This window comes from Panthera tigris, chromosome F3 (assembly GCF_018350195.1).
Source record: "Panthera tigris isolate Pti1 chromosome F3, P.tigris_Pti1_mat1.1, whole genome shotgun sequence".
Lineage (NCBI taxonomy): Eukaryota > Metazoa > Chordata > Mammalia > Carnivora > Felidae > Panthera > Panthera tigris.
This window is the reverse complement of record NC_056678.1, coordinates 53,592,042-53,617,276: the sequence shown is the minus strand read 5'-3', so window position 1 is coordinate 53,617,276 and position 25,235 is coordinate 53,592,042. Positions and strand designations below refer to the sequence as shown.

At 39.9% G+C, this 25,235-nt stretch overlaps 1 protein-coding gene across 1 annotated transcript in view; it reads left to right on the top strand.

The window, feature by feature from the left end:
* USH2A (usherin) overlaps window positions 1-25,235 on the top strand; it is a 767,091-nt gene that overhangs the window by 693,363 nt on the left and 48,493 nt on the right. The window contains exons 63-64 of the mRNA XM_042976063.1: window positions 16,986-17,213; window positions 21,711-23,227. Of these exons, the coding sequence (XP_042831997.1) occupies window positions 16,986-17,213; window positions 21,711-23,227 (1,745 nt within the window). The remainder of the gene's footprint in view (window positions 1-16,985; window positions 17,214-21,710; window positions 23,228-25,235) is intronic.

The following is a 25,235-nucleotide window of genomic DNA, read 5'->3' as shown; positions in this document are numbered from 1 at the left end:
GACAAAGCTGTATTGCTTGGATTCTATTCTTTCGCTTTCTCTCTTTCTCCTTAAACCAATCAAAAAGTGTTTCTGTTGCCTGTAAGTAAATATTCTTGGCCGTAATATAGACTAGATCATGTCCCACCTTTTCTGTAACTACAGATTGTAAATTTTAAAATCTGGGTGTCATATCTCTTGTTGAAAAATATGATTGATTTCTGGATTTGATCCTAATTTATTATTACATGCTTTGGACTTTTTACGTAGTCAATATCCATACTTCTCGGGGTGCTTGGGTGGCTCAGTCCATTAAGCGTCAGACTTCAGCTCAGGTCATGACATCATGTTTCATGAGTTGGAGCCCTGCATCGGGCTCTGTGTTGACAGCTCAGAGCTTCAAGCCTGCTTTGGATTCTGTGTCTCCAATCTCTCTGCACTTCCCCTGCTTGTACTCTGTCTCACTCTCTCAAAAATAAATAATAAAAACATTTAAAAACTAAAAAAAAAAAAATCCATATTTCTCGGCGATTCAAGCACATATGCTTTGTATTTGGATAGACTGGGATAGGAAATGCTGTGGTAACAAATAAAACTCTAAATATCAGTGCTGAACACAATAAAAGTGGGGAAAGCAATAGTGGGTCGGGCTGATCCGTCTTGTAATGATGCCGGGACCATGATGGGGTCAGAGCATGCCAGAGGCTCCATGAGATGTGTTTGAGGTCCAGGACTGAAAGTGGCTAACATCCCTTCTTTCCATGTCCCACCAGTCATGTAGTTCCATTTATATGTGTAGGGAGGCTGAGGAATGTGGACCGATAAAACAATTTTTGATGAGCGCTAATAATCTCTGCTGCATATCTTCTCTCTCTCTCTCACTCATTTTTTGGGGGAGGTCTGGCATTGTCTAAGATTAACGGTGCAGTAATGAATAGAGGGCATCCTGTCTTTTTTTAGTAGTTTTTTAAATTTTAATTCCGATATACTTAACATATAGTGTTAAATTGGTTTCACATGGATGACATAGCGATTCGGCAATTCCATTTATTACTCAGTGCTCATTGTGATAAGTGTACTTTTCATCCCCTTCACCTATGTCACCCATCCCCCACCTCCCTGTGGTAACCATCTGTTTGTTCTCTATAATTAAGAGTCTGTTTTTTGGTTTCTCTCTTTTTTTTTCTTTGTTCATTTGTTTTGTTTCCTAAATCCCACATTTGAGTGAAGTCATATGGTATTTTTCTTTCTCTGACTGACTTATTTCACTTAGCGTTATATTCTCTAGACCATCCATGTTGTTGTAAATGGTAAGATTTCATTCTTTTTACGGCTGAGTAATATTCCGTTGTATATGTATACAGCCTCTTTTCAGTCATCTATTGATGGACACTTGGTGCTTCCATAATTTGGCTATTTGAAATAATTCCGCAAAAAACATATGGGTGCATATATCCTTTCAAATTAGTGCTTTTGTATTCTTTGGGTGTATACCCAATAGTGAAATTTCTGGATCATAGAGTAGTTCTATTTTTAATTTTTGGAGGACCCTCCCTACTGTCTTCCACAGTGGCTGCACCAGTTTGCATTCCCACCAACAGTGCAAGAAGGTTCCTTTTTCTCCACATCCTCGCCAACACCTGTTGTTTCTTGTGTTGTTGATGTTAGCCGTTCTGACAGCTGTGAGGTGATAGCTCATTGTAGTTTTGATTTGCGTTTCCCTGTTGATGGGTGATGTTGAGCATCTTTTCATGTGTCTGTTAGCCATTGTATGTTTCCTTTGGAGAAGTGGCTGTTCATTCCTTCTGCCCATTTTTTAATCGGATTATTTGGTTTTGGAGTGTTGGGTTGTATAAATTCTTTATATATTTTGGATACTAACTCTTAATCAGATATGGCATTTGCAAATATATTCTCCTATTCAGTAAGTTGTCTTTTAGTTTTGTTGATAGTTTCCTTTGCTGTGCAGAAGCTTTTTATTTTGATGTAGTCCCAACAGTTTATTTTGCTTTTGTTTCTGTTGCTTCAAGAGATATATCTGGAAAAATGTTGTTATGGAGAGGGTATTTTGTCTTTCTTGATTGTTATATTAATGGTAAGATTTCTAAGGCTTTATCATTAAATATGATTTGTGATATGATTTAAGTAAATGCTGTTTATCATATTTGGGATAATTTCTTTTATTTTAATGTGGCTAAGAGATTTTATCATGAGTGGGTGTTGAGCTTTGTTAATTCTAATTAAGGTAATCATATATAAATCAATTTTTAAGGGCTAACTCCTATAAAATCGTATTTCTTTTAAATATACTATTGGACACTATTTGTTAGTATAAAGACTTTTTCATCTAATCTCAAGTGATTTCAGTCTATATCATACTTTTCTTGTTATGTTATTGTCCAATTTTGATGTTATTCCAATTCCATATAATGAGTTTGTTATCTGGCCCCATTTAGCCAGTTTTGGTTAAACGCTTTGTACCTAATGTCAATTACCTATTACTCACAGGTTTAATTAAAAGCAATAACAAAAAAATTCACTGGTAAAACTCTCTGTTCCTGGGCCTTTTTGGAGTAGGGGGCTGAGTCAGGATTTTGTTTTATTTTATTATAAAGCTGATTGATCTATTATTGAATGTCTTTATTCAATTTTTTCTATTTTTCTAGAATTGCCCATTTTGTGTACATTTTTACATTTATCATAAAATTGTTCACATTTTCCTATTCCTAAGGATAACCTGATTCATGGGGACTGAATGAGTTTCTACCATCCCAATACCCCAGACCCTCTGGAAAATGTCATTTTGTATTTTATAGCACCAACTTTCCTATGAAAATTTCCTATGTCACCTAATGGTATTATTTATTCTCCACGGGAGAGGTGTCATCTTTTTCAGCTCACCCCCAATGTCAGTGTATGTAAGAACACAAAAACTATATCACATTGCACTCCCTATAGATAAAAGTGAAAATCATATTCATTATCATATAATCTAGTTTATATATACATATGTGTAAATAAATGTTTAAAGACCAAACAATTGAAGTCAGTAACAAGGAAGAATTTACAATTTACTCAATGATTTAATATACATTTATCTAATACCTACTAGGTCTTCAAAAAAAAATTTAGAAGGATAGTGTTTAAATTTAACTTAAAAGATGTGCTTACTTTCATGAGATGCTATGTCTATTTTCGAAATATCATTCTCCATATATTCTCCATAAAAGCCAGTGTGCTATGCAGTGAAAATGCCTTATGAGTTATTCATTGCTTTAGCCTCATCCATTTATTCATTCATATCTTCCAGAACTGTTTATTGAATATCTTATGTGTAGAAGCATCTCTTAGATGCTGAGGATAATAATAATAAAATCTAGCACCTAATGGGGTGCCTGAGTGGCTCCGTCGGTGAAAGCATCTGGCTCTCACTCTTGATTTGGGCTCGGGTCATGTTCTCACGGTTTCTAGGTTCAGCCCTACCTCAGCACAGAGCCTGCTTGGGACTCATTCTTTCCTGTCTCTCTGTCCCCTTCCCCACTCACGCTCTTTCTCTCCTGTCTCTCAAGATAAATAAATGAGCATTTTTTAAAAACTCTGGCACCTATCTAATGCCTACCACATGTCAGCCACTATTCCAAGACTTAACTCACTAAAGCTTACAGACTCAAAATGGTAAGTACTATTACTATTCCCTTTTTACATATGAGGAGGTGATGGGAGGTTAAGAAATAGTTTTAATACAAAAGTTCACTTCTTAGTGAGAGGACAAACACATGAACAAATGTAACACAGTAGAAAATCCACTAAAAAAGAAGGTCAATCGATGAGTAAATTCAAACCCGTTCTCTCTCACAGGTAGCCATGTTTATGACAGAGAAATCTGAGACCCTTGTTTCAAACAAAGAATTTTAATTTTAATTGAAAAAGAGAGTGTGTACATGCATTGAGAATCTCAGATTCAATTGCAAAGCTATTATTGATGGATTGTGGGATCTTGTACAGGTTACTTGGACTGTTTGGACTTTAGGTTCAACTATAACGTGAGGCAGCAGGGTAGAGTTTCATAATTCTTTGACTCTTTAAATCTAATTAAAAGTTTTACTAATAGGATTTATGTATACATGGGTATTTCATATTTAATCACAAGTATTATGAGTGTATTATCAAAAGTTGGAAATATAAGATTCCTTTCTTCACTGCATAAAAGTTCAAACAAATCTTTGATTAATCTTTCAGTGGAGCTGCCAATTAAAGCGGGGTATAATGGAGTTACGTGCTGCTCAAAGTGTAGTCTGTGAACCCCTCAGAGTCCCAGAAACCTTTCCCAGGGATCTTCCGGGTCAAAAATATTTTCACGTTAATATTAAGACATTGTGTGTCTTCTGCACACTCATCCTTCACAGTGTACAGTCGAGTTTTCCAGAGGCTACGTGTTGTGTGATGATGTTATCACTGTGCTGGCTAATAGAATATGTGCTTTTGCATCCTTTTTTTTTTTTTTTTTAAGAATATCCTCAGCTTTAATTTTTAATACAGCAAATATTGGTGGATATAAGCACAGAAAGCTTTGGGGGATCCTTTATTGTTTTTAACAAACACAGGTCCCAGGACCCCAACATCAGAACCACGAATGCAGTTGACAGTAACATTTGAACTCGAGATAGGGTGGGAATAAAATCGTCACTGTGCCACTTACTGGCAGTGTGATTCTGGGCAAGTTACTTAACTCATCTAAGACTCCATTTCCTTATGTGTGATGTTATCAGCCTCATGCTGTTTGGTGCAGATCAAATGAGATCATGCCTGTAAAATACTTGACATCAGGTTTGACACGAAAAGGCAAAAACGTTGCTCAAAAATAATTATCATCGCTTTCTCTTAGGGAGGATAGGCAAGAAAATGGTAACTTTTCATTGTGTACTCTTCACTTGGGAGATACAATTTATCAAAAGTAATAATTTAATTAAAAAGCATTTTAAAAATTACCCTGTTCCTAACAGATAACGGGACTTGCAGCTTATTTACCACTTCATTTTTGGATGAAGCTTCATTGTCCCCGATTTCTCTATGAAAAGAGCTAAGCAACCAGCAGTGGCAGCCATAGTATGAATCACGGCCTTGCTGCAGATGCTAAGCAAACGCCGAGTTAATTGGCTGATATCTCAGCACATCCAGATCCTTTTGCCATACACAGAATTCTGGCTACCCTGGTTTCTACATGCAGAGTGAGAAGGAAGTCCTAATATTTAAATATATCTCCTGTCCTGAATTAACAATCTCTTCCTTATTATTGGAGACTTCTTATCAATATACAAACATGTTCTAGTATCTTCCTTTAAAAAAAAAAAAAAGAATGTGACCCTACAGGCCCCTCCAGCTACCATCCCCTTTCCCTGTTCTCTTTTAGAGCCAACTTCTCAAAAGAGGTTATGCTAATAGTCTCTGCTTCTCCTTCCACACATCTGGTTCTCTTCCTCCTTCTTCAATCAGAGTTCTGTCTCTATACTCCACTAAAAAGCTTATATCAGGACCACTGGCCAGTGAATCCAAAGGCCTTTTTGTGCATATCTTCTTTAACATCTCAGCATCATTTGACACGGATGACCACACCTGTGTTTGCAAAGCAACAGACACCTCTTCTTTGGTGTCTATGAAATCTCACTCTCTTAGTTTTCTTCCTACTTCACTGTTCCTTCTTAGTTTTCGTTACTGCCTCGTCCTCTTCTGCTTGTGCTTCTCATCCTCGCCCTGTCTCTGTCCCTCTTTGGTGTCGGGCCCTCTCCTCTACCTATGCTCTCCTCCTCGATGCTCCCTCTCTTCCCAGACTCCTCTTAGTCCCACTCTGCACTCTCTTCTTCACCCCTTCCCTTCAGTTGGAATTCTGTCCACATTCATGATAGCACAAATATTTTTGAGCACTTACTCTCTATGAGGCACAATTAGAGACACTTGAGATGGAGCAGAGAATGAAACACATACAGATCTCTGCCCCAGTGGAGTTTACATTCTAGTAAAAAGATAAAAAAGAATAAATAATAATCATAATAAATAAATGGATTACATGGTATGTCAGAAAGGAATGATGAGTGCTTTGGAAAACAGAAAAATAGGAAGCAAGAAAAGGGGTTCCAAAATGGAAGGAGTGGGAGAGGAAAATGCAATTTAAACAGATTGCAATTTTAAACAGAAGTGGCTCAATGAGAAGATGAGCTGAAGTTACCTAAGAGGACTTGTGGATAAATTGGACTGCAGGCAGAAGAAACAGCCAGTACAGGGCCCTCAAGACAGGAGCTTGTTTAATGTGTTTGAGGAATCACAAGGCCAGTGTGGCTACAGTGCAACTTTCATGTGGAGAGCAAGGTGGGAGGTGATGTCAGAAGGGAAATGTGGGCGGGGCGCCTGGGTGGCTCAGTCAGTTGAACGTCCGACTTCAGCCCCGGTCACGATCTCGCGGTCCGTGAGTTCGAGCCCCGCATCGGGCTCTGGGCTGATGGCTCAGAGCCTGGAGCCTGCTTCCGATTCTGTGTCTCCCTCTCTCTCTGCCCCTCCCCCATTCATGCTCTATCTCTCTCTGTCTCAAAAATAAATAAACGTTAAAAATAAAAATTTTAAAAAATAATAATAATAAAATAAAAATAAAAAAATTTAAAAAAATTTAAAAAAAAGAAGGGAAATGTGGGCAAGAACAGGTTATACCCTGAATGACATGAGAGCTACCACAGGATTTTGAGCAAAGGGGTCCTATGGTTGGACATGTTTCAGAAATGTTATTCTGATTGCTGTGTGGATGGGGGTGGGGGCCAGATTAAGGTCAACAACAGGGAGACCCGTCAAGTTGACTATGGCAGTGAAGGAAGAGGAAGAGAATATCTTGGAGCAAGGTGGTTGTAGCAAAGGTGGTAAGAACTGGTAGGATTCTGGATGTATCTTGTAGTTAAATAAACCCAATATTATTTCCTAATCACCTAATGTAGATATGAGGGAAAGAGAGGATGGATCCAAAGTTTGGGGCCTAAGAAATTGGAAAGATCGAATTATTGCCTAGAAAATAAGACTACAGGTGAAGCAGCTTTGGTCGGTGCATCAGACACATTTCCGTTGACGAATCTGAGCACTATTGGTATGGGGATAGGGGATTTCCTATAGGAATTAGGGCTCACATAACTGTAGGAAGGGCTGGAAAAGTGAAGATCCAGAAAGAGGAGTAAGAGGATAGGTAGAAGAGCTGCCACTCGGCCAGTCTGACTGGCTCAGCCAGGCATGACTGGCCACTCAGCCAGGCATGACTGGCCATCTACATGGGACTGTCAGGAGGAGATTTGTGGAGATGTCAAAGGGAAGCTGTGCCTCTGGGTAGCTACCATCCCCATGAAGCCAATACCAAGAATCAAATCATAGACCCATGGCCACTCTTGGTCAGAGCCAGCAGTTGGAGATAGCCAGATACGGAGCAGAAGAGAATTTGGACAAGCTGAAAACTACACCTCTGTGCCTATTTATCCCCATTTCTCATCTCAATGAACTTCAAGGAATAATGGTTGCTGCTTGACTTCATCCTCCAAATCCTCACCAACTTTAACCCAGAACCATAAAGGGATGGTGTAGAAGTTTCCTACTGCTGCATAACAAATTACCACAAACATAGTGGCTTAAAAAGAATACGTATTTGTCATCTCACAGTCCCATGGGTCAGAAGTCTAGACATGGCTTAGTTGGGTCCTTTGTTCATAGTCTCACAAGGCTGAAATCAATGTGTCCACTGGGCTGCATTCTCATCTGGAGGCTAGACTAAGGAGGTATTTTCTTCCAAGCTCATTCAGGTTGTTGGCAGAATTCATTTCCTTATGATTTTAGGCCTGGGGGTGCTGAATTGTTATTTTGACTATTGGCCCACAGGCCCTAAAGGCCACCAGTGTTCCCTGCTACAGGGATCTTCACAGCCCTCTTGTAACACGGCAGCTTGCTTCCTCAAGACCAACAGGAAAATTTTGTTCTCAGTCAGCTAAGATGGTGTCTCTTATATTCATGTACATGACACATCTTACATTGTTTAGAAGTAAGTTATGGGGTCCTGCCTAAACTCAAGGGGAGTGTAATTGTACCAGGGTATAATTCACAGTCACCTTAGGATGTGGCTGCCATAGAAAGGGGATTCTGAGATATGTAGTTTCACTTTAACCAACTTAACATAATACAAACTGTACAGGAGGGAAAATCAAGAGATCGCTTGCTGAATTTGAGATGTATTAGAAATAAAAGTGGAGAGGTTGAGAAGGCCATTGGATTGGAGGCTGGATTTGGACAGAGTTGTATGACTCTCAGATGTATATTCCTAACCCAATAGAGATTCATAGATCTATGTGACATGTCAACTTCATATGCCCCAAATTATTCCCTCCTTCCGCAAATCTGATACTCTTTCAACTTCACATCTCATCAAATGGTACACCACCCACCCTTTCTTTCAAGGCAAACCCAAGTCCTTTTTGATTCTTCTCATTCCCTTTTTTCTTCTACATTCAATCTGTCATAATTCTCTTGGCTCTACTTCCAAAACATAAATCCATCCGCTTAGTTCCATCTCTACAATTACCACCCCAGACCAAGTCACTATCACCCCTCCTTGGACTTACACAGAATCCACTCCTCTTGACTCTTATTATGGACTGAATTGTGTTCCCCTAAAATGCATATGTTGAATCCCTAACCCCCAGTGTGACTGTATTTGGAGGTAGATACTTTTGGAAGCAATTAAGGTTAAATGAGGTTGTAAGAATGGTTGATAGGACTGGTGCCCTTATAAGAAGAAACAGAGACACAAGAGATCTCTCCCTCTCTCCAAGTGCATGCAGGGAGAGGCAGTGAAAGGACAGAATAAGAACACAACTCTCTACAACCAGGTAGCGAGGCCTCACCAGAAACCAACCCTGATGACACCTTGATCTGGATTTCTGGCCTCTAGAACTGGGTGAATAGAAATTTCTAATTTTTTAAGCCAGTCAATGATATTTTGTTTTGGCAGCCTGAGTAGACTAATACAACCCCTACACATATTCTCCACGGAGCAGCCAGAATGATTTCTTTAAAACCTAAATTAATTCATGTCACTCCCTTGCTTAAAGGCCTTCAATAATTTTCCACTGAAATTAGAATCAGACTCTTTAATGTTGGCCTACAAGATTTCATCACCTGGCTTCTGCCCATGACTTTGACCTTATGCAGTGCCATTCCCCCCTCACTCACACTGGCTTCTCTCTGTCAGCAAAAATACCAAGCTCTTCCCTTTCACCTGAAAGCTTCTCTGGTTCTTCACATGGTTGGTTTCTTCTGCATTCTTGCCTAAATGGAACTTCAAGGATCTTAATCACCCTTCTTAAACCAAGAATCTCACTCTTCCCCATCACCTACACCCAAACTCTATTTCAACACTCTTATTACCTTCATAATTTACCACAATATCTAATTCTCTCTCTCTCTTTATTTGGCTTATCAATTGCCCATTTCTCCTCATTATAATGTAAAAACTCAAAGTGTTAGTGTCCATGTATCCTTTGCTTTCTGCTGTGTCCTCAGAGCTTAGGATGCTGCTTATTACACAGGAAACCTTCAGTAAATATCAAGGCTTGCTCAATCAAGGATTGACTACTACAAGACTATGGCTGGAATGAAATTCTTTTAAATATATTTTAGTAAAGTTTTACTAGTATTGCCATAAAATAGATGGCCAGAGTAGAATTGCTGGGTCACAGAGTATGCACATTTTTAATTTTGATAGATCAGAAGTACTGCTTTTTAATATTTAGTGTGACTGATTTGCCATTTTAAAATTTAATTATCGCAGATTTAATTTTTCCCCTCTTCTCTTTTGAAAAATGAGCCATTTCGAAACCATTCTTTTTTTTCCTCCAATGTTTTTATGGTAACTGAGGTAACATCGTTCATTTTGCAAGAACTCTAGATTGTGCTTTATAGATTAGATTGATAGACCCCATTTGTCTATGAAGAAAAAACTCTGTGAATTGAATCTTCTTTTTGCATCACTCCCCCCATTATAAAATTAATGATGTATTCTGAGAGAGAAAAAATGAAAACCCCTCTTTTACATATCTTTTCTGAGTGTAGATATTTTGGGGAGTAAAGGCATAAAAGTGCGCCATGGCACTAGCCCATGAATACTCCAAACTTAACATTTTCAGTTTGAAATTTACAATTGCTACAACAAAGGGCCCCTGAGTAATCACTTTTACTTATACATATCATAATTACTTAAAAGGAAGATATGCATTGATACTTTCTTGAAATCTTTCAAATGAAGCCTTTAAACATTAGCTGGAACTCAGAGCTAGGAATGATTTACCACTTGTGTGTACATTTGAATTGGCTTCATTCTATGTTGTAGCCATCAATAGTGTCCCTAACCTTTTCCAGCTGCTGTGTACCTGTTTGATATGCACAAGGGACTGGTGCAAGAGTGTGGACGTCCCTACACAAATATGTGGCCCCATATGCCAGGTACATGTGATTCTGATAGTGGTCCAGACAGAGGACCATATAATTGGCTTCAACTCAGCCTGATTTTTATAATCCCCACTTTGATTGTGACCAAAATGCAAACATTTGTGTTAAAAGAATAATTACACCTTTTGAGGCAGAGCAAATATTCAATAAAGATTTTGAAAACCTTATTCCTAGGAAAATACTGTCCTATTACCTTTTATATATGACAGTCCATACTTATTGGATGAATAATGTTTAAATGAATTCATTCATTAATTCTTGGAAGATTTTTTTATTTCATCAGTCACTGACTATGACTTATACCTTGATAGGGCAAAATTTTAAAGTCCCTTTATTCTCTCAAATTGCATAGTAGAGCTCTTTATACCAAATTGGTTCTTAAAATGTTTGCCTGATGTTACTCAGTGTTTCTCAAACAATTTCATCCCTAAAAAGTGGGGTAACTTTCACAGCTCTCTTTAGTCTTGCCACCAATTTCTTTTCCAGTTTTAATCCCCACTATTCTCCACACATTCAGCCCTATGCAACTCCCATCTCGTTCCCAAACATACCCTGCATTTTTCCTTCTGTATTTTTTCTTTTAATCACTCAGATGTTTTCATCTATGCAAACTTGCATCTTTTCTGACTTATATCAGATTCCACCTCCCAAGTAAATATGCCCCCACTCCTCAACCTCTCTCCTTCCCAATTAGAAGTGTCCCTTCAGTATTTCCCTGGCACTCAGCTCACTCCAAACTGTGCGTATCTATATTTATTATTGACCTTCTCTAGTAGATTCCAAGCTCCTAAGAGTCAGGAACCTGTGTTAACCATTTTGTATCCCCCACAGTAACTTTGTAGAATCTTGTCCCTATCAAATGCTTCAAGGTGTTTAAAGAATTGAATGGAGCTACTGACCAAGAATACTAGATGTTTCTACTGGCCATTTGGCAGCTCTGACATGCCACTTAGCAGTGCACCCTAGTACATGCACACCCTTCATGCATGTAAAAAAATAAACTATGATCCTAAAGGGTGTCTTCTACTTTTCTTGTGTTATGAGTCAAACTTTGATTCTGGAACAACTCTGCATGTATGTGTACACCATCAAAAAATGTCTTTGCCTCACCAGCCAGGGGGTATGTAGGCAGAGATGGCACTGGTGGAGTAAATACATATGTGAAATCAGTGGAAATTTTCTACAGTAACAGTTTGCAGGTTTGGGAGTCTCATACTTAAATAACTATGCGTAAGTATTTAAGCCTGATATATGACTATGGGTAATAAAGATCACTTCTGTATTGAGACTGGTGTAACCTTTACAAAATGAATCCTAGATATAAATATGTTCATCAACTTTGGAGAAATTAAAAATTAACTTTATAAATGGAAAGGGATAGAGATCTTCAGAACCCATGCTTCAAATGATCTGGGTTTCAGAAATCTACAAAAATATTTGGTGTTGATTTGTCAGCATTAAAATGTGTAAATCACCCAACTGACTGGATGCACTGTCCAAAGCCATAACTTTTATGTAAGACTAAATAAGAGCTTTTCCTACTTCTCATGTTTTATTTGTAATCTAAACTGAGAACTTGCTTATAGCCATTTATTTATTGTATCATTATGACAAGGCACCTATAACTTATGATAAAACCAAGAAGCAGCATCCAAGTGGTTCAACTAAACAGAGGTTAATATAATTAAATTTAGTTTTCTCTGAAGCTATCTTTGTACAAAAAAAAAGCAAACTTTTGATGTGACATATTCTCTGGGTCTTGGCATTCATGATAACCAACAAAGCGAAGGAGGAATCTTGTAACCGGGTTAGGATTTATAAGCCAAAAGTCATGCATGCTAAAATGAGGGCCCAGAGTACACCTGGAGGTGGCTCAGTAGGTTGAGCGTTCGACTCTTGGTTTTGGCTCAAGTCATGATCTCACAGTTGGTGAGTTCAAGCCCTGCATCAGGCTCTGCACTAACAGTGCTGAGCCTGCTTGGAATTCTCTCTCTTTCTCTTTCTGTCTCTCTGCCCCACACCACTCTCCATCTATCTCTCAAAAAGATAAATAAATAAACCTAAAACAAATGAGGACCCCAGGATGAGGAGTATAGACAGCAGAAACTCCATCAGCTAGGAATGAAGTTGATGGTGACCAGGAAGATTAGCCCCTTCCGAAATGCAATAAGCACACATAATACAGTTTATGAGCACAGCAGTGCCTGTTTGCCACTATTTGGGTTCATTACCAGCAGCAGGGTAAAAAGATTCCTAAGTGCCAAGGTAAGTGGGTTCAGTGAAAATGCACCACAAAGACCAGAGGGGAAGCTTTGGAAACTGCTGGATCATCAGATCAATAGACTCGAGGATGACTAAGTTAGGTTGCCTTATGCAGTTTAAACATTTGTGCAGGGAGTCTCCCCACGCAGCCTTTTATTGACAGCTACAGATCAATGGTAATTTTTGATCATTTTCAACCTACATAAACCTATTGACCCCATGGCCACTTTGGGGCACTTCAAGTCGTCAAAAATAATCAGAGGAGATAGTGTAAAATTGTCAGACTGCTGAACACTCCAAGTAGTTTCATGTGCCCCCAGAGCAGAGTTGAGAGGTTAAAATGTAGTTCAAATTGCCAGCAGAACCTCAACTGGGAGAGTGTTCCAGAGTCTTGTCTTTATGTCTCATAAAAGGACGCACTGATTTGTATCCAGATTCTGACACCCATGCATAAGAGTTTCTTTAAAAAAAAAAAAAAAAAAGCAAAGTTTCATTGGAAATATTAGATTGCAGAAAATGGATTATTCCTGTTTTCCTCTGTTGAATAATTCTTTCCATCTGTTGCCTAACGAAAGTAGGTAATATACTTCTAGAATAAAAATATGAATAGTAGGTGGTTGTGAACACGGAAAGGACAAGGACAAGTGGGAAGCTAGCACAAGCCAATAGCCCAGAGATCAGCAATAGCAAAAATCTGTCTCCTAAGAATCGGTAAGAGGGAAGAGTGAGGGAAAGAAGGAGCAAACTAATGAAGAGGAAGGAGTCAGAGTATTGAATCAAGATCATTTCCATAGGGAAGGGAAGGAGGGCAGGGAGCAAAGGAACGAAACATAAGAGAAGGTTTTTAATGATGACTTTTACTAGTCAGTAGGAGACTACTGAGACTTCCTTCTTCAAGGGAAGAATTTTTTTAACTTTTTTTTTTTTTAATTTTTATGTTTTAATGTTTATCTTTGAGAGAGAGAAAGACAGACCATGAGCAGGCTAGGGGCAAGGAGAGAGAGATACAGAATCCAAAGCAGGCCCAGGCTCCAAGCTGTCAGCACAGAGCCCAATGTGGGGCTTAATCTCACCAACCAAGATCATGACCTAAGCTGAAATTGATGCTCAACTGACTGAGCCACCCAGGCACCCCTCCAAAGGAAGAAATTTAATCTTAAACACTTAAGATAGACCGTGCTCAAGCAAATCTTCTGAATCTAAGGAAAAACACAAGTAAGTGAATAAACAAAATACAACCCAATCCACAGAATTAACTGTGCCCAAATTTTATAGCAGGATTCTAAAATAGTGAACGTTGGTGTTGGAAATCCATTCAAGAGAGAATAATACAAATGATTTTCTTAAACATTGAAGAATATACCGGTAAGGATTGTCTTGCCATTTTAAAATTTTCTTCATTTTTTTTCATGTGGACTTTACTAAACATTGACAAAAAGCACAGCTATTAATGAGCTTTATTTGAGGTGTGTGTGTGTGTGTGTGTGTGTGTTGTAGCTCTTCAGGAGTAACAACATATTATGGGAACCTGTTCTCAGCATAAATTTATGATATAAAAATTATCCTTTACATTTACAACATGAGATTCTCCTTTTCCTTTTTTTCTTTTTAAGATACAAACCAAAGTAAGCACAACTATTGTAATCACCTTTTGAAGGAGTAATCTAGGTGCCAGGCATGCACGAACTTCAACTTGAGATCAGCAGGTCATATTTCTACATTAGATGGCGGAGGTTTTGAGTCTGGCGCATTTTGAATACTTTTGCTTTCTGAGAATCTGAGCTATAAATGTTTATTAAAAGGATCTATAATGAAATCAGTTTTGTTATTTTTTTAATGGTTGCCTGGAGTGTGTTGGATGACTGAATGCCGGTTGTTAATCATTAAGTACTCATGTTACCAAAAGTGTTTGATAGTATTGCCATCTAGGGGCTGAATGGAATTCTCAGCCCTGAAATAAACTGTAATTGAGCAGGTGCTGCTATTGACAATATACATATGTTTTTGCTTTATAGCCCACATGCTTTTCATGTTTCTTATGACAAAAGCTATCTCTAAATGTCCCCCAACAGCCTACCTTTTTTATATATAATCTGTTAGAGGTGATTACTATTTGCTTTGGAGCTTATGCTTTTTTGGCATCTATTACTGGATATTCTGAACAAAGAGTTTTTCTTTTTTGCATTATTAATCTTGCCCATGTTTGCCCTATTTCTACAGAAAAGGAATCATTTATCAGAAAAGAATGTTTGTAATCGGGACTTGTAGCATCTTCAGATTTAATATTCATTATGGACATTCTAGTTCTGTGCTATATTTATCTAAAAGACCAATCCAATGTTGTGGAGAAATAAGTTTTAAATATTTATGATCTAACTTTTAATATTTTAAAAAAGAGAAATTAGTATTTCTATAAAATTTGTTTCAGAGTCTGGTCGCTTAGCAAATGTTTAAATATTAAAAGATTTCAAGAGGTTAGCATGTAATATCATAATGGGACTTATTGAGAGCGGAAAATTAACTTACAAGTTTTTGATAAATACAGGCAATTATATTTTCTTGCTTGTGTTTAACACATAAGAAGAGACATTAAACAGTTGAAACTTATAACCAAGAATGTGAGGAAAGGGTCTCAAAAATTATCTCTATGATGTTTTGGTTTTGTCTAACAAGGTTTTTGGAAAATATTTCAGTTCAATTTTACCAACTTGTTTTAGATTCAAAATTATATTTGGGTGTCTCAAAATTAAGGAGAATTTCCATTCACATAACTTCATTTGATGCTTTTGGTACCTGTTCTTAGAACTAATTTCCTCTTCCCTACCTCACATTCTTCCTCCTGTACCCAGCAACAAGAGAGGAAAGGACAATTGAAAGCTATCTGTCATATTTAAACATCTAACAAACTAAACCTGATCTCACACACCGTTAAGTGTGAATATCCCATTAAACCAGTCAAAACTTCCTCATGATTATTCACATTCAATGAGTGTTGTACAAAACAGAAAGTCCTGTGGGGGGGGGGGGGGGCGGCGCGGGGGTGTCTCTGGGTATGTGTGTCTGTGTGTCTCTGGGTATCTGTGTGTGTGTGTGTGTGTGTCTGGGTGCATGTGTGTGTGTTTACCCATAGACACATTACTGGTCCACTTGCAGTCATAGTTGCTATCTGTAAACAGACATATCTATCTGGCCCAGATGTAGAAAGAGCACCCTGGGCTCTCTCAAACATGAAGACTTTTAGTTCCGGTTTTTAGTGATGTAAAATATGTTAAATGTTCTCCCCAAGCAGAAAAAAAAAAAAACTAATTCTGCTATCCTTTTTTTTTTCCTTTTAAATCAACAAAAACCAAGTTCTCAAAGCCTAACTAACAATTACTTTTGGTAAGTTTTATAGTTTTAGTCATGGTGTTTTTAACAAATGAGAATATCTTCACATATTTATCACTAGTAGACTTCTCTAAGGTGTTTGTTCATTTATAGTTCAGGTAGCTTGTTGTTTTTGTTTTCTTGTGTTTGTTTTATTGCATTTGTAAAATATAAATATACACCAAGAGAATGCAAGAGGGAGATTGGGGAGGTATAAACAAATAGTATAAGAGATTAATGAAAAAGAATTAGGACTGTCTCAGTTAACTCTCCAAACCCTTAGGATTATCCCATTCTTTGTCCTGCAGCCTGGTGCCACGGGTCTCCATTGTGAGATAGATACAGCACTGACCTGAAGCATTATAGATTTTTTTAATGTTTATTTATTTTTGAAAAAGAGAGAGACAGAGCATGAGCAGGGGAGGGGAAGAGAGAGAGGAGACACAGAATCCGAAGCAGGCTCCAGGCTCTGAGCTGTCAGCACAGAGCCCGACGCGGGGCTCATACCTACAAACCTCAAGATCACAACCTGAGCCGAAATTAGACGCTTAACCAACTGAGCCACCCAGGCGCCCCAAGACTCTTTCTTTATATTATATATCACATCCTTTGGGTTGCCAGCTCTGTAAAGGCAAGGATCGTATTTGATCTATGCATTGCAAATGTCTGAAATCACACATTAGATATTACATGCAGGTGGGAAGAACAAGAAAAAAACCCACATTGTTTTCTTAATAATTCAAAACTCTGTTGTGATGCTTGTGCTGCCATTGCTCACGTACCTTGGTCAGAGAATGACCTCCCAGCAATTATGAGCAGTTCCTAAAAGAAAACTAACCTGTTAATTTTCATTACAGGGTACAAGCCATCAAGCCCACCTGTTTGGGTTAGAACCATTCACAACATATCACATTGGAATTGTGGCCACAAACCAGGCAGGAGAAGTTTCAAGCCCTTGGACTATGGTTCACACCCTAGAATCTTCCCCAAGTGGACTGAGCAACTTCACAGTGGAACAGCAAGAGAACGGCCGAGCATTGTTGCTACAGTGGTCAGAGCCTGTAAAAACCAATGGTGTGATTAAGGTAACGTCTACCCTGAATATGAAGGCATGTTTGGTGTTCTCCAGATAAATAGATGAGCCCTGACATGCCATCATGTCACTGTGGGAAAACACCCTTCACAGTCGGTTTAATTCTCCTTGATCGCTCCTCCAGGCACTTAATCATAGATCAGAGAAAACTGGCTCCCGTGTGTTATGCTTGCTATGAACCCAACACTGAGCTAAGTGCACTCTGTGGATTATCTCATTTAATTTTCACATCAACACTACGAGGTAGCTACCACTAAACTTCATGAGGCATAATAAAGGCTAAATAATTGCCCAAGCCCACATTGCAAATGACTGAATTGCAATTTGAAGTCAGGAAGTCACGCTAAAACTGAACCCTAAATGATTGTTCTTACTGCCTCCTGAATTACCCTGCCCAGTTATTTACTCAAGACTTGCCTAACTTACACTTTGAGCAGAGCTCACTAAGTAGAGGACAGGAAGCCCTACACGTCTGCTGACTCCCCCACCTCCATACAGAACCATGAGGAGTCGTCTTATTAATGTCATAGATGTCTCACGTTTCACTGGTCTATGAGCACAAAGAAAGTTGCATTTCCATTATCAGACTGCATTTAGATACTTTGAATAATCACCCATGTGAAAGCCAGCCTTCGTCTCCCTCTCTAATGTTCCTCTCCAACAGTAGGGGGACTTACCAGTCAGTCTATTACTGCCTCTAGTCTTGGACCAGCAGTTAGGCCCTCATCACCTACCTTCTGCAGAATTCCCCAGCCCGCAGCTGCTCTAGACCCTCTGCCTTCCTTTACCACTCCCTCTCAAGATGGCAAAGAGTCCCCTGTCAATTCCACACAGAACAGTTAAGACTAAGCTGTAACTTTGCTGAAAGCTTCTCTAAAAACCCTGTAAGGAAGATGACAGCAGATACTACCTACAGCAAAAACTCAGAACTGTCATGCGCTCACAGGCTCAGGCCCATCCTTGTGGGCCTCCATGTAACAGCCTTGCTGCTTAGCCCAATGGCCGCCTCTCAGCTGAGTGCCAGGCCTGCCACAGGCAGCAAAAGTAGGCTGCTTTCTACAAGCCTGCTACATGTGACAGAGCCTGACTTCCCCTACTCTAGTACAGGAGGCTGAACCCGGAGGATCCGTGGTCTTAAAATCCAAGCCAGAGCCCTAAGATTTCATCAGAGAAAAGAATCTCTCTTTTCACACTCACCGAAGTACCTCCCTTTGTGAGTGTTTGTTTCCCATTCTGGTGTCTGCCTTTTCCTGGCATGATTGACAATAGGAATATCTACTCCTTTATCTTCATTTCCATTTCACCAAATATTTATTGAGCTTCTACTAAGTACCAGGCATTTATTCAGGAGTGAACAAAACAGGCAAGATCCCTGCTATCACACACCTTACCTGTATGTATGTATGTGTGTGTGTGTGTGTGTGTGTGCATGAATGGTGGGGGTACAGAGAGGCAAACAAAAAGCTAGTACACAAATAAACAAGAGAATTTCAGAGCAGAATGAATACTATAAAGAAAATTAAATAGAATAATATAATTATGCCTGCTCAGGCTATTTTAGAATGGATGATCATTTGAATTGAGTTGACATTTGAGCTGAGCCCTGAATGACAAGACCGAGTCAGTCATGTGAAGATATGAGAGCAAAATGTTTCAGACAAAGTGAACAGCAAATGCAAGGCCTGAAGCCAGGAATGAACTTGGTGTGTTCAAATGAAGGGAAGAAAGCCACTGTGGTTGAAGCATTGGGAGGGAGAGAAAGATGAGATTGGCAGATTGGTAGGAGGTGGACTGTGCCCAACCTTGTGGGCTGTGATGAGTTTGGAATTTATTCTAAGTGCAATGAAAAATTACTGGAGGGTTCAGGCAAAGGAGTAGCATAATCAAATTCATGTTTTTCAAAATCACTCTGGCTGCTATGTAGAAAATGGACTCTAAGAAGACCAGTTGAGTTTAGGAGATATTAAAAACTCAGGGTAGAATGAGTGGGTGCTGTGAGGGTACAGGACATGGGTGGAGTGGAGATACATCCAGAAAGCAAAGTTCACAAGATCTGTTAATGGACTGGATGTGAAATATGAATGAAAAGGAATAGTTCAGGCCCTGAGTCCTTGACTGGGTAAGTAAGGGTGGAAATTCTACAGGTTTGAAGGGGTAAGTAGGCAGTTGGAGGTAGAAATCTAGAATTCTTGAGGCAGTTCTTCACGAACATAAATATACCTATATTTATAGGTATTTATAGTATATGGGTGGTGTGCAAATCCATGTGCCTGGAGGAAATCAGGCATAAGAGAATATAACTAAAGATGATGAGAGACTAGGCTCAGGCTCTGGGGAATACAAAAATTTGGAGGTCTAGAGGAGGAAGTGGGGCCAGCAAAGAACATTGAGAAGAGGCAGGTGAGGTAGAAGGAAAAGTAGATGAGTGGGGCATCTCAAAACTGTGGCAAGAGTCTGTTGAATGCTGTTGAGAGATCAAGTGGAATGAGGGCAGAGAAGTCACCCTGGATCAGGAAATGACGTAATCATTTTGACCTTGACAAGGAGATCAAGTGGTGAAATGAGAAACCTGGTTGGGATGGCCTGAGGAGAAAATGGGAAGAGAAGGAATTGAGGATAAACAACTCTTTAAAGGAGTATAGGGGAAAAGCAGAGAAACTGGGCAGTAGCTGGCGGACTATAGTGTCAAGAAATTTTATTTAAAAATCAATGAAAGATACTAGAGTACATTTAAACACTAATGGAAATAGCCCAGTAGAGGGAGATCAATCGGTGATGCAAGAGATAATGAGAATGATGGCAGGAGTGAGAGCTGTAGGAAGAGGGAGACATGGGATCCAGGGCTCAGGTGGGCCACACAGGGGCAGAGATACTTCATCCATAGAATGAGGAAGGAGGGTGAACAGTGTTAAGTCTAGATCCACATGGATACGGTGACGATCATATATAACATGAGAATATTCCTTTCTGACTGCTTCTGTTTTCCCAATCAAATATAGGGTTCTGTCAACAGCCACCTGTGAGACAGGGAAGAGGGTGTTGGCAGGTATTGGGGAAAAGAGAAGATATGAAAGCATCACTTTGGAAAATGAAAGAGCAAACATACAGAGGAATAGAACAGGACTACAAGTGGGAATCACCCACTTAACATTTATAGTAAGAAATTTAAAGTGAGACCAGTCAGCATATCTGAGTGTTTTCTCCCAAACCCAGAGAGAAGCTAAGGTACAGAGGGAAAGCTAAATTTAATACTAGATAGAGATTTGCTAGGTGAATATGAAGGGGCTCAGTGACTCATAGAGGCTTTCAATTTGATTATGGAAGCTGAGCTTTCTTCAGAAAATATACTATTTCTCTTCCCTCAGGGGTGTGAGCTTGCACTAGGATCCCAACTAGAAAAAAAATCACACTGAAATATGGGAGTCCAACATAAACAGATTTCCAAAAGTCTAGGCTATTTCATCTTAAATAACATTAAAGTATATCAACAGTCCAGTCGAAGTTAAGTTTCCCGTGAGAATGTTTCAAACTAGATTTGCCTCCCAAGAGATTCTGATATACGTCCCAGCCCCACTTGAGGGACGCCACCCTAGGGAGTCACCACCATCCCCAAGAATGTATCGTATCTCTCAGGTGCACTGAGGCTGGAAGAGGGTAGGAAATCACTATACAAAAACATCTATATTCAAGTTGAGTTACTTCCCATCTTTCCCAAAGAACAATGAATAACATGGAATGAAAATTTGCTCTACATTTGTAATGAGTGCTCAGAGGATTTTCCCCAACAAAAGAACACTTTGCTCCAAAGGAGCAGTCAATTCTTCCAAGGCATGCGAGAGAATACGGGGAGGGGGAGAGAGGGGTTCTCCACCTTCTACTCATCAAAGTCTGCATCTACATTTGTGTATATATGTATAACATCCATATGTATATATGTGCATGTATGTGTGCCCACACATGGATACACAGACATCTTCAGGCTTGGCACCCTGGTACAAATGATTAAGCATTATAATTCCATTTCCCAGTAAATGCAGTAGGAGACAATGTAGATAGTTCTTACTTACCCCACTCAGAATGAGACCCAAAGTGCTTGTCATCTATAAAACAGGGTATTTGAATACTGTTCCTTTTTAAAAAACAAAAATACGAGGAAACCCTATGAGCACTTTTTAAGCCAAAGAATCAGCTTCAATAGTCCTTAGCTTTTAGATATGTGCTTACATGATATCCAACGTTTAAAAAAAAAGGCAAAGAAAACTATTGTTCCTCTTTTTGTGGACTTTTTGTGGACTTTTTGTGTTACAGTAACTGGAAAAGAGCACATTCCCGAAACTAATATCAGAATGCTTCATCTGGATTGGGATCATCAAAAGGAAAAATTGGAGGGTGAGAAGGGTAAAAGGGACAAAATAGCTACACCAAGAAATCATAGGCTACACATAGGCTACATAGGCTTATTTTCCCTCTGCTTCTCTTCTTCCTACAGGCATACAACGTCTTCAGTGAGGGTATCCTTGAGTACGCGGGCCTGAATCGTGAGTTTCTCTTCCGACGCCTGGACCCTTTCACTCTCTACACACTGACCCTGGAGGCCTGCACCAGGGCTGGCTGTACACACTCAGTGCCCCAGCCTCTGTGGACAGATGAAGCTCCTCCCCACTCTCAGCTGGCTCCTACCATCCAGTCTGTGGGACCCACAAGCATTGAGCTGAGCTGGTCTGAGCCTATACACCCAAATGGAAAGATAATTCGCTATGAAGTGATTCGCAGGTGCTTTGAGGGAAAAGCTTGGGGAAATCAGACAATCAAGGCCGATGAGAAAATTGTTTTCACGGAATATAATACAGGAAGGAACACATTTATGTATACTGACACTGGTTTGCAACCATGGACGCGGTGTGAATATAAAATCCACACTTGGAATTCGGCAGGTCACACCTGGAGCTCTTGGAGTGTGGTAAAGACAATGCAGGCACCCCCAGAAGGCGTCTCTCCCCCTGAAATAGCCTATGCATCTACGAATCCCCCAAAACTGCTGATTTCCTGGATCCCGCCAGAACAGCCTAATGGTATTATCCAGTCATATAAACTTCAAAGGAACGGAGTGCTCTATCCTTTCAGCTTTGATGCTGTGACTTTCAATTATACCGATGAAGAGCTGCTTCCGTTCTCCACATACAGTTATGCGGTCATCGCCTGTTCAAGTGGAGGCTGCTCCTCAAGCAAACCCACCAGCATTACGACCCTCGAGGCAGCTCCAGCCGGGGTCAGCCCTCCAGCTCTCTGGGTCATCAGTGCTACCCAAATAAATGTATCGTGGTCACCGCCATCAATTCAAAATGGAAAGATCACTAAATATTTGCTGAGATTGGACGGGAAGGAGTACCTTGCTGGGCAGGGCCTGTCCCTGCTGGTTTCCCACCTGCAGCCTTATACTCAGTATGATTTCTCCCTGGTGGCCTGCACAAAAGGAGGTTGTACAGCTAGCGCATCAAAATCTGCCTGGACAATGGAGGCCCCACCGCAGAACATGGACCCTCCAAAACTGCAAGTCACAGGCTCAGAGTCAATAGAGATCACCTGGAAACCTCCTAGAAACTCAAATGGCCAGATCAGAAGTTATGAACTTAGACGGGATGGAACCATTGTCTACACTGGCCTGGAAACGCGCTATCATGATTTCACTCTCACCCCAGGTGTGGAGTACGGCTACACGGTGGCCGCCAACAACAGCCAAGGTGGGGTTTTGAGTCCACTCGTCAAAGACAGAACCAGCCCCTCAGCGCCTTCAGGGATAGAACCCCCAAAATTGAAGGCTAAGGGCCCTCAAGAGATTTCAGTCAACTGGGATGCCCCAGTGAGGACAAATGGTGATATCGTCAACTACACCCTCTTTCTCCGAGAGCTATTTGATAAAGAAACAAAAACCATACACATAAACACAACTCATAAGTCTTTTGACACACAGTCACTCGTAGTAGACCAGCTGAAGCCATTTCACAGGTAGGTGGTCGACTCCGGGTTTTCTAAGAGCAACACTGTCCTTTCTATAGTGTAAGCCCTTACACAGTGTAAATGAAAACTCTAAAACAAGATGTAGGATGTCCCCAACCCTGATCATGTAAGCACTGACAGTGGACTAACAACATCCTCATCCGGCCAAAGCTTGTTTGCATAACTTCTAGAGAGCAAAATGCTTACAGGTAGTATCTTGAGAGTCCGTTTTTTTCAGAAATGTTTGCAATTCACCACAATGTCTGGGACAAGCGATACAGAGATGGGACCCCTTCCCTGAGTTTAGACCCTCCTGAAAACACACAGGCCCCTAGACAGTTCTGAGAGCCCAAATGGGGTTATCTGACCCAGGCTGTGAAAAAAATTGGGTATTATTTTAAAGATCAAAAAGGTGCCAGTGAGAGTTATTACCAGCCAGAGTTGGACTGACCCAAATTTTATTTTGGGGAGAGCCTTTTCTACCGAATCCAGCACTTGTGCCAGGGATAATGAGACTCATCTGACTCTATACCCTCATCCCCTTAGGGTTTCCCCAGCTCTGATCTCATGACTTCCAAGGACGGTGCCACTTTGCCAGCTCATGTGTCTCACTGATCCTACTCTGGGCTCTCTGACGTGCATGGATGTGTGTCTCTCTCTACACGAAGGAACCTTCCCACTGGCCCTTTTCCTATAGCTTAAAGAATTACTTGGCATCTTTCCCCATCACATTTTAAGTAACTTACATCCCCAAGGAGAAGAGTAATAAAAGACATTTTATGCTTAAAATTTAGTAAAATGAACAGAACCACTTAAAAAAAATTAAAGGCTGAAAGAGTGTTGATTTCCAACCACCACTGCTAAAATTCAGCTATTATTGTAATCTACTGATGTGTAGATTAGATCCCTCCTATAATTATCTCTGATATATAGTGCTGTTTAAATGAAACATTCATGGTCTTATGCATCTACTCATGACAATTATTTAAGGTCGCATTAAATATTAAACAGTAATTAAAACTTCCGTAGGTATCTTTCATAGCTAATCCACATGCTGTGTGAGTTGCCTTTTATCTGACTCTGATTCAGGGCATTAAAGAGACCCAGGTTAGCTGCACAGCTATACATTTTATTCTGACTTCTTTTTTTACCTGACTGGTACCTGCAAGTTTTAAAAATCGTATCAAGTTGCTCCCCTTTGAAACTCTTACTCAGAAAGATTTCTAGAGAAGAATAAAGTTTCCAGAGGTGAGAGGAGCACTTCTCACAGGCTGGGGAGGGGGAAAAAAGCTTGATAGCCTCATAAGCCCAACGATGATATTTAAGGGGATAAGAGATGTCCTCTTTACTCTCTACTCTAATTGAAGATGTAAGTGACAGTAAATGACTTAAAACAGCCCCTCACTTGTAGATGAAGTTGGACTTCATGTAGTTTGTGGTTTTTCTAGCAGCTTAATGTCTACTGAATACTGCAAATTAGCGTGTCCTCCTGGGCACCTCCAGCTGATCAGTAGGAAGAAGGAGCCTGGGAATCCTCTAAGTAGCAAAACACACATGAGCCAGAATTTTAAAACTGCCACAGATAATCTGGAAAACGATCCATGTGTGGACAATTGACTTCACAGAATTGTTTTGGAGTCAGATCTGCCATATGCACCCACGAACTGATGTGCCCATAAACCAGTAGTCTCATCACGGTGGAGATAAGCATGGGAGGAGCAGACAGGAAGGAGAAGCAGAAAGCGGGAATGAAAGATGTCACAAAAGAAGGAAAAAGAAGTGTAATGGAGAAGGGAAAGTGGGAAAAAGAAGAGGAAAGGAGAAATAGAAAAAAAGCAAGGAAGAGAACAGAAAGCAGTGGTAAGAGGAGAGAAAGCAGAAAAGAGAAGAGGAAAAGGTAGGAGACAAAGGAAACAAAGATGGAAAGAAAGGTGGCTGTGGCTTGAGGGAAAACCAAGGATGTCGTAAAATCAGCAGGGCATGGGAACAGAGGGAAAAGAGCACTTACGTGCAGCTA